Source organism: Haemaphysalis longicornis, unplaced genomic scaffold (genome assembly GCF_048455015.1).
Source record: "Haemaphysalis longicornis isolate Haplotype H1 unplaced genomic scaffold, Haemaphysalis longicornis Haplotype H1 scaffold_7, whole genome shotgun sequence".
Classification (NCBI taxonomy): Eukaryota; Metazoa; Arthropoda; class Arachnida; order Ixodida; family Ixodidae; genus Haemaphysalis; species Haemaphysalis longicornis.
In genome coordinates, this window is record NW_027526422.1 from 38,765,006 (window position 1) to 38,780,663 (window position 15,658).

The window sequence follows — 15,658 nt, forward strand, 5'->3', positions numbered from 1 at the left end:
AGCTTTCTCTGCAAGAAGGAATGACACAAATTCAGTGTTGGTAAAAACATGACATATATACAGTGTGTTTTGGGTTTACATTTGAAGCGTTACACCGCACGCACGATAATCACTGCAACGTCCCTGAGTTGGTTTTCTTGGGGATGAGATGAAGCTCACTCTTCGGGTGTTCCCCGCAAAAGCACCGTGTGGAAACCTGAAAAGATGCAATGGCACAATTCTCTATCTGCCAGGGAATGTATCCACAAGAGACTGCTGCCACAAGCAAATCTGCATACAGTCTAGTGGCAACGTCAGGCGAACAAAGGGAAAGAAAATTTAGAAATAATTCCTCTCAGGTTAGATTAATGCGCTGCTTAGGCTTATGATACACGGATGGAGACGAAGAAACGCACAAACCCGCCGCCGTGGCTCGGTGGCTAAAGCGTTGCACTGCTGAGCACGAGGTCGCGGGTTTGATTCCCAGCCACGGCGGCCGCTCTTCTGATGGAGGCGAAAAGCAAAAACGCCTGTGTGCATGAGATTTCGGTGCACGTTAAACATCCCCAGGTGGTCAAAATTAATCCGGAGCCCTCCACTGCGGCGCACCTCATCATCTGCGTTGCGTCGGCGCGTTAAACCCCACAATCAAAGAAACGCACAACACAAACAGGAAAGCGCGATTCCTCTGTGGGCAGAATTAATTGGCAGGAACACCGAATGTGAGGATAAGAGTTTTTACGCACACTCCACAATCAGGTGCCCACATTGACGAGGGAAACAATCGCGGTTCTCATGTGGTGGAACAATACCGGTCATGAACTGTGCACTCTGTCACCGACAGCACAACTGCCAATCTGCAGACCAGCTATCGCACGATGCTCCTTAATCGCACATTTTTGTCAGCAAACAGGCATGTGCAGTGTTTGAAGGGACAGACAACCGATTTTTGTGGAGTGCATGTCCTCTAGCTCGTATGAAAGCCAGCGTTTTATATATACTAGGATAAGCGCAAGGAATTTCTAAAACAGGCGGAAATAATTTTAATTCTGCGTGAAAATTTCGAAAGTTTGAAACGTGGCGCCGTGTAGTGTCTAAACGAGACACTACCTTACGTGTCCAAACAACTCCATCAATTTCAATGCGTGATTCAAAGACCGCATGAAGGGATAGGAAAGGCTGCACATTATTCTTGTTCTAGCCGGGGACAAGTTTAATTACTTCCTTTAATCTCGCACGCAGTTGGCTCACTTCCATGGTTGCCAGCATTCCTTTTGTCGGAACATGTATGGCTGGTAGGCCTAAAAATTGCGACTTCAAAAGTTCTACGGCGCTATCAGCAAAAATATTTTGGGCTGAAGTGTTTTAAGTGGTGCACTTTAATTTGGAATGAAGAAAATATACTCGACAAAAATCAGTTGCCTGTCCCTTTAATAAAAGGGCCATGCAGACAAAACACGTTTGGTTCGTTCGAAAGATTGCCTCGTTAGAATCATACTGACGCCATTTTTAACACACACTTTGCTCAAATAAGCTATATAATTAGGAAAAAAGGGAATGGCCTTGCAAACCACTAGCTCATTTCCCACAACAGAACCTATGATGTCATATGCGCCCAGCTGTGCGATTGGCTGAGGCCGGAAAAAGCAAACGCAAATTGGGCACAGTCTATAAGCTTTCCGAGTGAGCTATCTGCGTTTAAATGTAATGCATATTCATTTTAGAGCAGTAAGAATGGTGCAGCAAACAATGAAAGTTACGAAAATACACATAAGCAATTAAGGGCCGATGCACGCTGCTGTTAGTACTGGGCGCACCATGCTTGTTTTAGCTGCACAGCAGTCTGCCACTTTGGAGTTGTCTTGCACGACACGGGCCGATTGGCATAAGCGATGGTGTCTTACGTGACCCTGTTTGTAGAGAACACCCCGGGTTTCACGAAACGATTACTTTCTGCAGTAACAAAAACAAGCCAGGTGCAAATATGGTCAAAAACAAAGCGACGGTAGACGACGGTCCATGTATGGGTATGGTAGCGCCATCTGGGAGGACTGACTGCAAGCAAGGCTGCAGAGCCGAATAACGTAGTGGAAGTTCATTTGAGTATGCGCACTTATGACGTCATTACTGACGTCCCGAAAACACACGGTTTGGCGGGAGAATCAAAATTTTAACCTAAATTGATTAATTCCTCACTGAATACGGCATCATTTGCTGTCGGACAAGCGCTTGGGGCACTATAAAACACGAAATCTTTCGAATAAAAAAACTTGCATTTTGTCCGCATGGCCCCATTAAAGCTGAATACAAAATAGGCACCACTGCAAAGTGTTCATGTAAAGTAAAGGCAAAAAATCAAAACAAAATTGCTTCTATGAACTATAATTATAGACAGGCACAAATTAGAAGATGCAGCAAACACACCGTTGCTTTTCACAAAAGCAAGCCCTGACGAGTCCCTACTGCACAATGTGACATGTTCCCTCGCATCACTCACCTGTGCCTGCAGCCAGTATTTCCCCAGTGCAGTTGAAAGGAGTCAGCTGCAAAGGAAGCAGCGGAATGAGTGCATGCTATATACGATAAGCACACACCACAATGCCTCGGTTTTTGATGCGTTAATGAAGAGAAGCAGCACCATTGCCCCACAAAGAAAAGAGTTGAATAGACGAGCTATTAAGTAGACACGCCTGGGGCTGATACAATAGCATCTGCCCCAGGCTTGTTTTTCATTTTTTGGGCACCAGACAACCCTACGATGCTATCCAATTGTGGAAAAATCTGCTATGACAAATCATTCTTTTCCATAATGACCCATAAAATTGCTATATAAACACCACAGCTGTATTTTCTATGAATACAATGGAGAGATTAGCTAGTTAATGGAAATGTATCACAGAAACTTGTGCACCAAGAGCTGTTTTCTTTCTCGACACGGTTGTAACTTTTTTTCTTCTTTTCTTTTTCTTTACCAGCACAACTAAGTCACGATTACCTAGTTACGATTGATGCTTCGGACGCAGTAGGGCCTGAGCTCAATCCAAACTACTGATAAGTGCGTTTTATTTTTCTAAGCCTGCACTTAAAAATGCACATGCAAGATTGGTTTGGTACTGCCCAAGATGTCCTTTCATGCCTAATTAAAGGGGACATGAAGATAAAATACATGTTTGGTTCAAGACAGCTTTGTCCCAACAACAATGGTAGTAATTTTATCGTGGCTAAGGCTGCTGAGCACGAGGACGCGGGTTCGATTCTCAGCCACGGCGGCCGCTTTCCTGATGGACGCGAAAAGCAAAAAACGCCCGTGTGTACGAAATGTCGCCGCACGTTGAAGATCCCCAGGAGGTTAAAATTAATCCGAAGCCCTCCAGTACGGCACGCCTCATCACGTGCGTTGCGTCGGCGCATTAAACCCTACAATCACTCAATAGTAATTTTATCGCGAACTTTTGCGGATACTAACTATAAAACAAAATAGGTGATGTGGTCGTGACACCCCAGCCACCTTCGGCAATTTCTCTATGATGTCACAGAATCCTTTTTTTTTTTTAAAGTCTTTCTTGGGCTACTAAAATGCAGAAATTTTGGTCTGTCTGTCTGTCTGTGACTCAATTCAGCCACTCGGCCAAAGCGAAACAAATGCTGCGCAAGAGTCTTATATACTCACAGCCAAATCTTAACGTCTAAGTCCGGGGTCAATGTTCATACTTGTCAACATTGTTGAACAAGAACAAGACATTACGCAAATGTAAGGCAGCAAATCAATACATAAGTGACATTTGCAGTGTTCCTTTATTAAAAAATTCATGGACGTTTGGTTTTTGCGATAGCGAATCAAACACTACATCAATGACAGAAAGCCCTCGCCTGATGTTGCCCTCACCACCTCCTGGCGGCATTTAAGAAATCAAACAGCAATAGCAATGAAAGGTTCCAATAGACTGGATCCACGTTCCGCTTGGAACGCTCGCGAAGTAGGGCGACGTGGTTCTATAAACGTAGTAGGGTGCCTCAATTCAGGCGCGTCTCCGCCATACGGCAGCGCTGGCATAGAGACACCCGACTTGGAGCAGTGGAACGCGATAAATTTAAATTGACTCGAGCAAACCTCTAGCATACTATCTTGGGAGGAACAGCATGGAAGATGAGTGGGAAAGAGAAGAGAGGCATTTACTTGGCAGGGGCGCCAGTCAATTATTGCATTCCGTCGCTATTTGCAACGAAAAGAGCAGATACGCGGCCAATTTTTTTTTTTCTTCTTCGACTAGTGGCCACTGACCTCAGCCAGTGCCAAGGAACACCGCTGGAAGATTGTGGTGGGGCCTATACATATTTTCCATTTGACGTATCCCTTAAACTGGCATGTGCAAGTAACAGACTGATAACTCTTGTTTTTATTGCTGGCCCATATCACGTCACTCCTGCACATATTGCATCACTGTGGTGTGAAATTTGCAGTTTTTCAATATTTCTCGCATTTTTTTTTTCTTAACAGAAAAAGCGTTTCTCGTAACTAGAATGGAGCTAAGCGAAACTCTATTTACTTCAAACTAAACAAAGTTGTATTTTGTCTGCATGGCCCGTGGCCCCTTTACCATGGCACACAAGACGGCTACACAGAACGCAACAAACAAACTTTAATTAAGCGACGTTCTCAGTGTGATGTAAAACGTCGAGAAGCAGCCACCAGCATTCGCGCTAGAACTCACCGAGCAAATGTTTGGGACAGCCATGGATCCCTGTACCTTCCCCAGGGGCTCCCCTGTGCCACCGTCAAAGACGTCGATACCCCTGGTCTGGTCGGTGGCACAGAAGTTCTTGTCCGGGTAGCGTCCCACCACCACCAGGTTCTCCACAGGGTGCCAGCTAGCCTGCATCCGTAAAACAATTAAGAGGCTTCAAACATGTACCCACCCGCTGCGGTGGCTTAGTGGCTAAGCCGTTGTGTTGCTGTGCACGAGGACGTGGTTCCACAGAGGCCGCTTTTCTGATGGAGGTGAGCCGCAAAAATGCCCAATGTGTTCAACATCTCAGCGCACATAAAAGATCCCCAGGTGGTCAAAATTAATCCGGAGCGCTCCACTACGGCAAGGCTCATCGCCTGAGTAGCGTCAACGCGTTAAACCACACAATCAATAAATCAATCAATCAATCAATCAAATACCATCGAGCATGATCAACTCCACTAGGAGGAGCGGAGAAAGCTTAGGTTTGTAAGGCACTAGACATTTGCCCCTGTGTGCTACACCACACAAGGGCAAATTGGAGAAAGTTGAAGGTTACGCAACTTCTACTTTCTATACATACAGAACCACAGATAGCAGAGTTTTGAATCCCTCGGTTCGTTCTTATCAAATCTACTGGGATTTCCCGCCATAGCTGATGATTTGTTTCCTGCATTTTCACGGTTCCTGACACTGCAGCTGGCACTATCCACCATTAAACCAGAGAGTAGACAGGTACTAATTACTGACAGACAGGGTACTGTACCTGGATGGGTGTGACGTGCTGGAATTGCCTGTGAGGATGGGGGATCACGAGTGGCTTCTGCCACACGGGGCCCGTGTACACCCGCAGCTCGTTCTTTTGGTCCGTGGTTAGCAGTGAAGTTCGGTCTGACGGGCTCACGTAGGCTGCAGAGGTACATGGGAGGTAGCTGCTTTGATGCCCCCTTGACACGACACGTGGAAGAACAGAGCTAATGGCACGTTTTAGCACCTTGTAACCTGAAATACCTAATGTTGGCACAGCATGTAGCCACAGGCAATAGCAGGTGATTAAAAACATGGAACAACCCAAGGTGAATGCTGAATTTGCATTTCCCGTCCATTTTGGTTCTCCACAAGTAACAATGCCACGGTACAAATTCAAGCCCTGATCTCGACACACAAGCCAAGGTCAGTATGAAATTTGAAGGGCCATTCAGCATGTTGGCACCACTGACACGTCCACATTTAGCACTTTAGGGGAGTAGGTAAGAGTAACAACCTTTTGGGCAGGTGCACCACTGCTAGAATCTGTTCTTTGTTCTCGAATTTTCAATCTCATCACTCTACCCCGTTCCCTGCCGTCCTTTGCTTTTACCCCTCAGTCAGTAGCTACACCAGCTACACATTGATTCACCAGCTACACATTCACCAGCTACACATCAGCAGCTACACAAGCAGCTACACATTCATTCTACATATGTTCAAAATTAGTCAGATTTTTTATTTGCCCTTGACCTTCTGGGGCATATTTCCCAATGGCTTCCCCAAAAAGCATGTGGGCGATTGCTAATGCTCAAGAAACTCTCTTTCTGATTAAAAGCATCCTCAATTTGCCCTTCCCTCCCTCGCAGGCTAGAAAGGATCGGGATCAAAGACAGGCTTTCGGGCTACATTCTCCCAGAGCAATTTCATCCACAGACAGGAACTGCGAAAAAATGTTAATTATGATCCCATTTACTGAACTAGAAGAGGGAGTCCATGCAGAGCAGCCGAATTTCAGATAAAGTATCGAGCCACGTTTACGTTGTGTATGGTGCAGGTTTATGATAATGAATTCACCAGAAGGCTTGATCCTAGAAATGCTACCTCATTCAAAGAGCCACTGTGGTAGTCAGAGGGTGCATTTGCTATACACAGCAGCAGGACGCACACTGTTTCTGCCAACTGAGTGACACTGAAGGACGTTGCTGGAAACCAGCCAAGTACGAACTCTATTCTCGAAATGGAGGAAGGCAGGCCACAGACTGACCCTGGTATTGTGAGCCCTTCCTCCACTCGAGCCTCCGGTCGAGGCGGTCCTTGAAATCAATGCCCCATGCATAAGCATTGCGGATTCCTCCCCTCAACTGAGTGGAGGGAGCAAATGGAGTGGAGAAGGGACTCGGAATACAAGCCCCGAGTCTGGAATCCTAATTACTGTTTCAAAATCAGATTTCCGGTAACCCACTCAGCAAAAGGGCTAGAGACTGGAACATTTGAAAAGCCACCATGGCACAGTCAGAGGGTGTATTCGCTGTAGAATGTGCCAAGCCACACCGTTTCAACCGAACGAGCAAACCGAACGCAACCACCAGTGCACATGCGAATGCACTAGAGTTGCACAGTCTAGACCGAATGAGCAAACTGAATGCAACCACCAGTGCAAATGTGAATACACTGGAGTCGCACCATTTTGACCGAATGAGCAAACTGAATGCAACCACCAGTGCAAATGTGAATACACTGGAGTCACACCATTTTGACCGAACGAGCAAACTGAATGCAACCACCACTGCACACGTGAATGCACCGGAGTTGCATCGTTTTCAACCAAACGAGTATATAGAACGCAACTACCAGTGCATACATGAGCACACCAGAGTCGCACTATTTCCAACCAAACGAGTACAAAGAATGCAAGCACCAATGCCCACGTGAACACACCAGAGTCACACCATTCAGACCGAACGAGCAAATGGAACACAACCACCCGAGTACGCACCGGAATTGACCGCCTGGTCATGGGGCAGCTCGAGGAGGAAGCTCTTGGGGCCATCCAACTTGCGCACGTCCCAGATGCGAACGGTGTGGTCCACCGATGCCGACACCAGGAGGTCCGAACCCCGGCCCACAAACTCCAGGTACTTTACCTTGCCCTTGTGAAGGCGACGTGGCTCCGGCCACAGCTGAAAGAACGCGCACAAGGGCACGGGCATGCTACCAGGATTTTCACAGCATGATCCCCTCCCAGGAATGAGATGTGCTTGCTAGAAGCACGGTGCAGCCAGAAATGTATAAATAAATGAAAAGGTAGTACATAGCTGGGGCAATGTACAATTTCATTCCAAAGCAACAATCTGCTTTTCCTAGACACGCTTGTGCATACCACTGAAAGTACTCAAAAATTTAAAGAGAAAAAATGAATAAAAGATATGCAGGTTACAACAAAACTTAAATACAGGCAACAAAACACTTGCAAGTATGCAGCTTCTCAGCATTTCATGCATCTATAATGGTTCTGTCATACTGAAGCTTTTATTTGCGAATGAAAATGAAAGCTTACACAACATTCATTTGACGAGTTCGGAAATTATTGGCGATAGCCACTACACAGTAAGAAAAATGTCTGTGCGTTCAGTGCTGCTACCATTCATTTTGTGCAGTTTCACAGATCTCACTCCAGAGAGAAAGAATGGAGCTAACTATTATCATAGTCGAATGCAGCCAGCCAGCGTACAGTACCCCACACTCCCCCCTTGTCTGTTTCCACCCACATGTGTTTCTCTTATTAGCCTTTCCTATTGAGCACTGTTTTTTAAACATGCCTTGAAAAGGAAGCAAGAAGGTGTAAAGCTGTTCTTGTCTTGTTGAAGCAACTGAGAGGATGAACAGCTGAGACGACAAAAAGAGGATGTCCACTTCGTGGTCTCCTTGAAAAACCTCGAGCCTTTTAAGTCCTTAATCACTTCCCACTTCATCTCACAGTACCTACCACTTGGCCGGTGCTACTGAAGGCGTACACGCATCCCATGTTGTCTCCAGCCAGCACCAATTTCTTCTCAGGCAGCAGGTCCATAGATGTGAACCACACCCTGAAATAGACGATCATGGTGGCTCAATATCGATTGCGTAGTAAAGCAAGTGGCAGACATCGGTACCCTGGGCCTGCCTACTCTCTTCTTTTAAACGTGGTCCTGAAGCATCCTCTGCCGACACCATTGAGCAGATAAGCTTCTATACACCACAGTTTGGGTAATCTACACCAGCAAAATTTTGTGAATGCGATTATGTACTACCTATCGCATTATCGCCTACCAAAAGAGCACATATCTATGCACTCTTTCACCCTTCTCTCCTTAGCAGCTGTAGCACTACGAAAGGTAGCACTGCATTGGCTTGGGATGGTGACAAACCTCACCACCGTGCATACGTCTTCGAACAGCATCCAGTTTAAAGCACTGATTGTCTCTAAGGTGGCATTTCATGGAGCATCGGCTACCAGCACCCTCCATGCATGAAAGCTGTATGAACTAAGAAGGAGAGAGTTAAAGATGCCACACTTATACGAGATGGTGAGTAATAATAATGGCACTGCCTGCTAGTGAAATTTTATTCCACACTGAAGTGCACGGCACTAAAGCAAGACAGGACCGTTTGACTGAACACAGCTCTGAACGGAACAGCACAACACTTACTTCTGGGAATCTGTGTCCCAGAACACCTTTGGCTCAGCCCCTCCAAAATCCTGCAGCATGACCTTGCTGAGCAGCGTGGCTGTGTACATTTGGCCCGCATTCTCGGGGTGGAACTTCATGGCAGCCACAGCCGATCCACTGCCCGTCTGCAGAGGGAACACAAAGAACACAAGAAAGGTGCAGGTTAAGGCGACGTTAAATGCTTCGCTGTGAGGATGCACTCACGCCAGACCTGTTTACAAAAGTGCGGGAATTTCGCCGAAAAGAGACTGCATGAGACCTGCCTGCAGACGGAATGTAAAATGCATGAAAAAGGGTCTAACATCTGACTTGTCAGCAAATTCAACAAGAGTGAGTGAGTGAATAAATTTTATTTCTACCAGTTTCAGGCGCTGATTGTTGGCTGCAGGATGAAAAAAATTTACTTACTGGGCTACAAGTTAAAAACAGCAACAGAAGCTGGCCCTGAGCCTCATCACCATAACAACAGTTCCTCAGCACGGCGCAAAGAATATTTTGAGAAAAAATAAAATAAGAAGACACTATGTTCTTGCAAGTGGAAATGTCTAAACTCAAACTCGGTGAGAAAAGCAGATGGTCTTGCGCAATAAGCGCCATCTTGTTTCAGAGGTTGCACTTGTTGATGTCAAGGGTTCGCTGCTTTGGTGGAGTGATACACTACATGTGCTGTTGCCATTATCAGCAAATTTGAAAATTCAATCCAGTTCAGCTTCGCTTCTGCAGAAGATGGTTTCTATTTCACCTGGGCCAATATTGTGATTGCTTCAACCATCTTTCCTTCAATTTGACCACCAAGCCAATTTCCTCAATTCTTTGTATTCCCCCTGTGCACTGCAGTTGAACGGCGAATGCTACACATTAGACGCCCTATTTATAAACAAAACTGCAGAGGAGTGTCGAATAGTGTTGCTTAGATAAGGTGGAACAAAATAGCTCGTTTTGCCACTTTGTCATGGTGTGCAGAGTTCATGCTTGGGCATTTTTCAAACAAATGTTGACTGAATTTGTTGTTCTCTTGCTTCGCTGTTTTATTAGGAACATCGCAATGCTTATTTCCCATGCAGCGTATTTTTCGAACTGCCTTCCATTGTAGGCATAAAGCTACACTTGAGTGAATCGCTTCTCTGAAATGAAATCAAGGGTTGGACAAAAGCCCATCTGGTTGGGAAAACGCATGACAACAGTTTAAGAACCGACACCGACCACGAATGTTTATCAAAACCGAAAAAAACATTTCGGCTCCCGTATGGGAGCCGGGAAATGTCTTTTTTGGTTTTTATAAACATTCACGGTCAGAGTCAGTTTTTAAACTGTTGGATCACTTTTCTCCGTATCAAGAATTTAAACGTGTCCTACCGGTGGTGTCGCAGCCTGCTTCTTCGAGTCCCAGGCATTCCAGAGGACAATCTCGCCGTTCTTGGATCCGACTGCAAGCAGTTGTGGTCGGGTAGGGTGCCATTCGAGGCATGTCACCCGGGCCGAGTGCTCGAACTCCGGCCGGGGCCCAGTGTCAAGCTCAAAGCCCAACACTCCACGGGCCAGCAGGTTTCTTTTCAGCTGAATATATGAACGCAACAAGCCGCACAAGGCTAGATTTGCAGTGTGGCCTTAACACAAACACTGAAAGCGGCCTGCACAAAACATATTGAACTAGGTAATATTTGCAAGGGCTTTTACGTTCATATCCCTCCACTTTCCAGACTGATCAGTACCATCCTGCAATAGTTTGCATCGACCTAACCTCGTTGAGAAATGTGCACACTAAATGAAGGTATGCACTCCGAAAGCATGCAAGCTCGTTAATATTTGTACCGTTTTCCATGGGCCCCATTATTCGTTTTTTTTTAACTTCACTTAATGTGATTTTGCATGGAAACAAAGCATGCATGAAATTTACTAAGGCCCGTAAACAAACAAGGATTGCCTACGCACACAAATGTCTACTAGTCGGGAGTTCGAAGGAATACCACCTGGTCAGGTAAAGGCATCTGTATAAAAAGGCAGGATGGATCCGTACGGATCCCGAACATCAATTTTGTTTTAACATTGGTCAGTGTCATGCCTTTTTATACAAGCATTCCTAGTGCTACACAGGTGATTTTATTCCTCGAAATAATTGCGTAAGGATGCGCAAAATAACTCGATTGCGTAGGTATACCTTGCCAAGGCGCTGGTCACCGAACTTGTCTCGGAGCAAGCTGTTGTTCAGGCACTGTACCAGGTTACTTTTCCGCTGCCTTACATTAGATGCCGTGCTTGCATTCGGCTTCGCTTTACCTGCCGATTTCTTCGAAGCTGTGGCTCTGTTTCCATCCGAGGCACGCTTTCTACTCTCGCTTTTCTGCGGGCCCGCGGGAGCTGCGACGCGCTGGCGGCGCGGAGGCGCTTCTCCGGCGTCGCTTTCTCCATTGTCCCTCGCTGCGCGCCGTCTCGGGCGCCGACTTGGTCCAGCCTCATCCATATCTGTCACTCGCAGAGTGTAGCTTGTTGAGGTAAACGCTGCTGGAGGATCTTTTAGCAAAGCGAAACTAACTGTCACGCCACTGCAGCGACGGTCAAGCACGGTCAGGTCCCACGTGGTGTCAGTGCGCGGCACGTAGCTTTCGGCGGCTGGCGGTGCTGCCAGGCACGTTAGAACATGCCGCGCCACAGAACAGGAAGGATTTGCGCAACTCCGTCGAGTTGCGCAACCTACGCTCGTGTGATGTGGTTGCTGAGCGTCTAAGATCAAGGTCAACAAGCTGGAGCCATAGATACTTTGTTTCGCTATGGCTATGTGCAGTGAAAGCGTCAACCCATGGCGTCAACAAACAAAACGAAGTTGTATCACGTGGTATCACTGGTTGTATGGATGAATAAATAGGTAGGCAGATGGATAGATGAAGGGGATGGAGTGTAATCGTCTCTGCCGCCTGCTGGTGTTTGTAGCATCAGTAAAATAGTGCTCGGCTCGAGCGCGTTTGGGAGCATATGTTTGCAATAAAAAGACGACTGCGCTAGTAGAGCAGTGTTGGGAGCGCGAAGCTCGAACATCATACAAACTTCATTTCGGAATGTTTCCGTTGGCTTCTGTGATGGGACAAAAGCTGTGCGGCGATGCCAACCGCCAGCCCACGAGCAAAGTTTTGGCTTTGCGAAAAAAGTTTACTTACACGTCACGTATTACTATTTTGCTATATTTATTTCCTTCTTTCCCAAGGCGTTCCCCACACTGCAGTCAACAATGGGAAACTATCAATGTTTTTTTAAAGGAAGCTGTTTCAGCCTTCATGCACTAGTGCCGAACCATGCTTTTTTAAAGGAAGCTGTTTCAGCCTTCATGCACTAGTGCCGAACCATGCTGAATGGCGTTGTCTCTTAGCCACGCAGTGGAGTGGGTAAGGCACGATTGCTGCACTAAATTATGTATGGGGATCAAACTATACATTACGGTAGGGGGGTACCCCCAGGTAGTGTTGTCCCCTATTTTCAAAGTGGCCATGGCTGGGCTATCTCGAGCACAACAAGAAGTTCGACAACGAGCTCGTGTATCTGTCTATGCTAGCAATGTTTGCATCTGGTTGTCCAGATATCAACATAAGTGGTTGGCTGTGGTGGCTCAACGGAGTGTTCACACCATGCAGAAATATCTATCCTCCGCCGGACTGACGCTCTCAGCCGAGAAGTCCTGTTTTATTCTTTTCCCTGGGAACCGGCGACAGTACACCCATATTAATTTAACATTGAGCAGCCTGTCTATCCGCCAAGACACTCAGGTGTGGTTCCTTGGTGTTACCATGGACAGCAGACTGTATTGGCAACGGGCAGTGGACATGACTATTTTGGCTCTGCTTCCCCGTGTGAACTATTTGAGGAGGATCACCCTTTCAGAATTCCAGTATGAGTGCCTCGAAGCGTTGCACAGGAAAGGGCTGACTCAGGGGGCGGCGAACGAGAAGGTCATGCATATTGGAGAACCAGTCTGCTAACCCGCTTGATGGTTTTGCAGAGGTTACTGATGCAGATAATGCATCTAGGGGAAATTAGGGCTGGAAGGGCAATAATAAGGTGGCTTTGCACAAGGACGGCCTCTCATGCGCATACTGCTCTTAACACTCAGAATTTTGTGCCATCAGTGGCTAGGGAAAATTCACACCTCAATGCCGCCATGCTCTTACGAGAGCCTCCAGTGTCATCTACATGTTCCTCACATGAGTCAAGAGAAGCACATCAGTGGAAGTAGCCAGATTTTTAGTGCTTGAACACCTGGAGAACTCTTACCCCAATCACCTTCAAATCTTTACGGATGGCTCAGTCAATCTGCACAGAGGGGTTAGTGCAGTGGCATATGTCTTTCCTAATGCCCAGGTTTCCTGGGCTGCACGACTGGATCATGTAGTGTCCTCCGCCGAAACTGAGGGCATTGCCATCACGGCTGCTTTGAGAAAACTACAAGCTGCAGGAAGTTGTAATTCTGATAGATTCGAAAGCAGGACTAAAACTTTTGCAGCTGGCATCCCCATGGAAAGGGTTTCAATGTGCACTTTTAATGGATTCCATCCCATGTTGGCATCAAGGGCAATGATCGACCACTGATCAGATGGCACAAAATGTGCTGTCATTTACACCGACTGTTAACGTTTCCGTCGATCACTGAAACGACTTCAGGCAGACAGTAGTTGAACATTCTTAGGAGATCCTTATCATCAGCCTTTCGTCACAGAGAGACTTACAAGATCGGAGGCAACGTTGCTGTACCGCATCCGAACGAGTTCAGCGAAGACCACAGCATGCATGTTTATAAAGTGGGCCTCGTGTGATCGCATCTGTGTTTGTCATGTGCAATGATAAAGGATGTACACCACTATGTAATGTGTTGCCCAGAGGATGATGTTGACGCACTGCAATGCTTTCAGCGATTCTAAAGTTGGCAGCCCCACACGACACTCTGGACCACATCATCTTCCCCAAGGGGGCATTCGATGATAAACTACCTTCTTGGATACTAAGCTCCCTTCAGGACATAGAAGTGGCAGACTCGTGGTGAAAAAACACTACTATTGACTAGTTAGGTTAAGTTCGGGCGGAGCAATCGCTGGCATATCCAGCCACGCTAACCCTGCCTGATCCCGCACAAAAACTATCACCACCACCATACACATCACAGTGCTCCGCTCCACTGTGATTACCGCCCAAAAAAAGGTTAAGTTGTTAGAGAAGGAATGAAAATCAGCTCCATTTCACACGCCAATTTTGCTACGCTGTGTTGCGGTACATATCTGGTGCTTGAGCGGACAGGATGGTTTTACACCGCAGTGGAATTGGATAAAGTTTTATGCTTGTAAAGAGCTCACACATTTTAAACACCACCGTCGCCAAAAAGAAAATTTGTTTCCAACACATGCAGACAAAATCAGAGCCCTGAGCTTTGGAAACCATGGGTCGTGGCAGCGGCAATGGTACATGGCAGTAGGAAGGGAGCTAAAGTGACCTGCAACTATTGTCTAAAAGTACCAGTAGGGGGCTTTCAATAGTATTGGTGGATCCAGAGGGGGGGTCCCAATGTCCTGACCCCCCCCCATAAATTTTGTATTTGATACTCCCAACAAGATGACCCCTGAGATGGTAGAAGTAGTCGACGATTTTTTTCTATTTCTTGTATTTTTGGTTATCAAAAATTTCGCTGAATAAAAAAGGCTACTGTCCTCCTCCTTATCATCATAATCATCACTGACAGAAGCTGACCCCTTCACCTCAGAAAAAACCTGTATCCACCCCTGTTCAACAATGCACCTACAGGCACCACATTTTTTTTTTTTTGGTCACCCACCTTATGCTGTTAGTAGCCTTTGCTACCCAAATATGCTGATACGTACAAAGACTGGGTGCCTATGCATGACAACTGGAAGGATTTATTCAGCATGATAGATGGCAATTTAAGTAGACATACACCTCATGGGAACAATACCTTGCTATTCTCTACCACAAAAACAAGTGGTGGGAGTTGCCACCTGTACTCACTAGATCACAGTCTTACCTTAACAGGTGCAGCACTGGGGACCTGCAAGTTGGTGCCTGGTGCAGCCCTGGTCTTGAAGCCAACACTGGTGAAAACATTCACCTTTCCACAGTTCGAACACCTGATGGCTGTCTCACGTTACCCATTGGTGCTCAGTAGATGGAAGCTACACGACTAGCAATGTAAAGAAGAATGAAAGCGTGTAGCAGAACGGCATGCCGTGATGAACTTCAGTTGCATGGAGACGTCTCATTGGCCCTGTGCGACGGCAGCCCAAGTCAGGCCGGCTGGCTTGCTCAAGAGCACACGCTAATCTACCAGCTTCGCGGAAGGCAACATTTGTGGAGCCACACCTCAATCGCAACTGCACAAGGCACTCTTTTGAAGGTTGTGTGCAATAATTAGAGATACTACCCAGCATGAAAATTTCCAAGATGCTGTATTGCAACTGCTGTGAGGCAATTAGTGCGCAGGTAGTGATTCCTCTTTGTTTC

The 15,658-nt window shown here is 46.5% G+C and overlaps 1 protein-coding gene across 2 annotated transcripts; it reads right to left on the minus strand.

Moving 5' to 3' along the window:
- Positions 1-37: 37 nt before the first annotated feature.
- Positions 38-11,974, minus strand: LOC144145271 (DNA damage-binding protein 2-like). 2 transcript variants are annotated; one of them, XM_077676818.1, is made up of 9 exons: positions 11,325-11,974; positions 10,523-10,723; positions 9,146-9,291; positions 8,443-8,542; positions 7,453-7,636; positions 5,473-5,615; positions 4,692-4,853; positions 2,477-2,522; positions 38-196 (listed from the first exon to the last, which is right to left on the minus strand). In XM_077676818.1, exons 1-9 carry the CDS (start codon positions 11,625-11,627, stop codon positions 156-158), a joined length of 1,326 nt encoding a protein of 441 aa, XP_077532944.1. In that variant the 5' UTR covers positions 11,628-11,974; the 3' UTR covers positions 38-155. The 2 variants fall into 2 exon arrangements, with proteins under 2 accessions (XP_077532944.1, XP_077532945.1); XM_077676819.1 differs by having other exon boundaries at positions 11,444-11,576.
- Between the last annotated feature and the right edge of the window lie 3,684 nt (positions 11,975-15,658).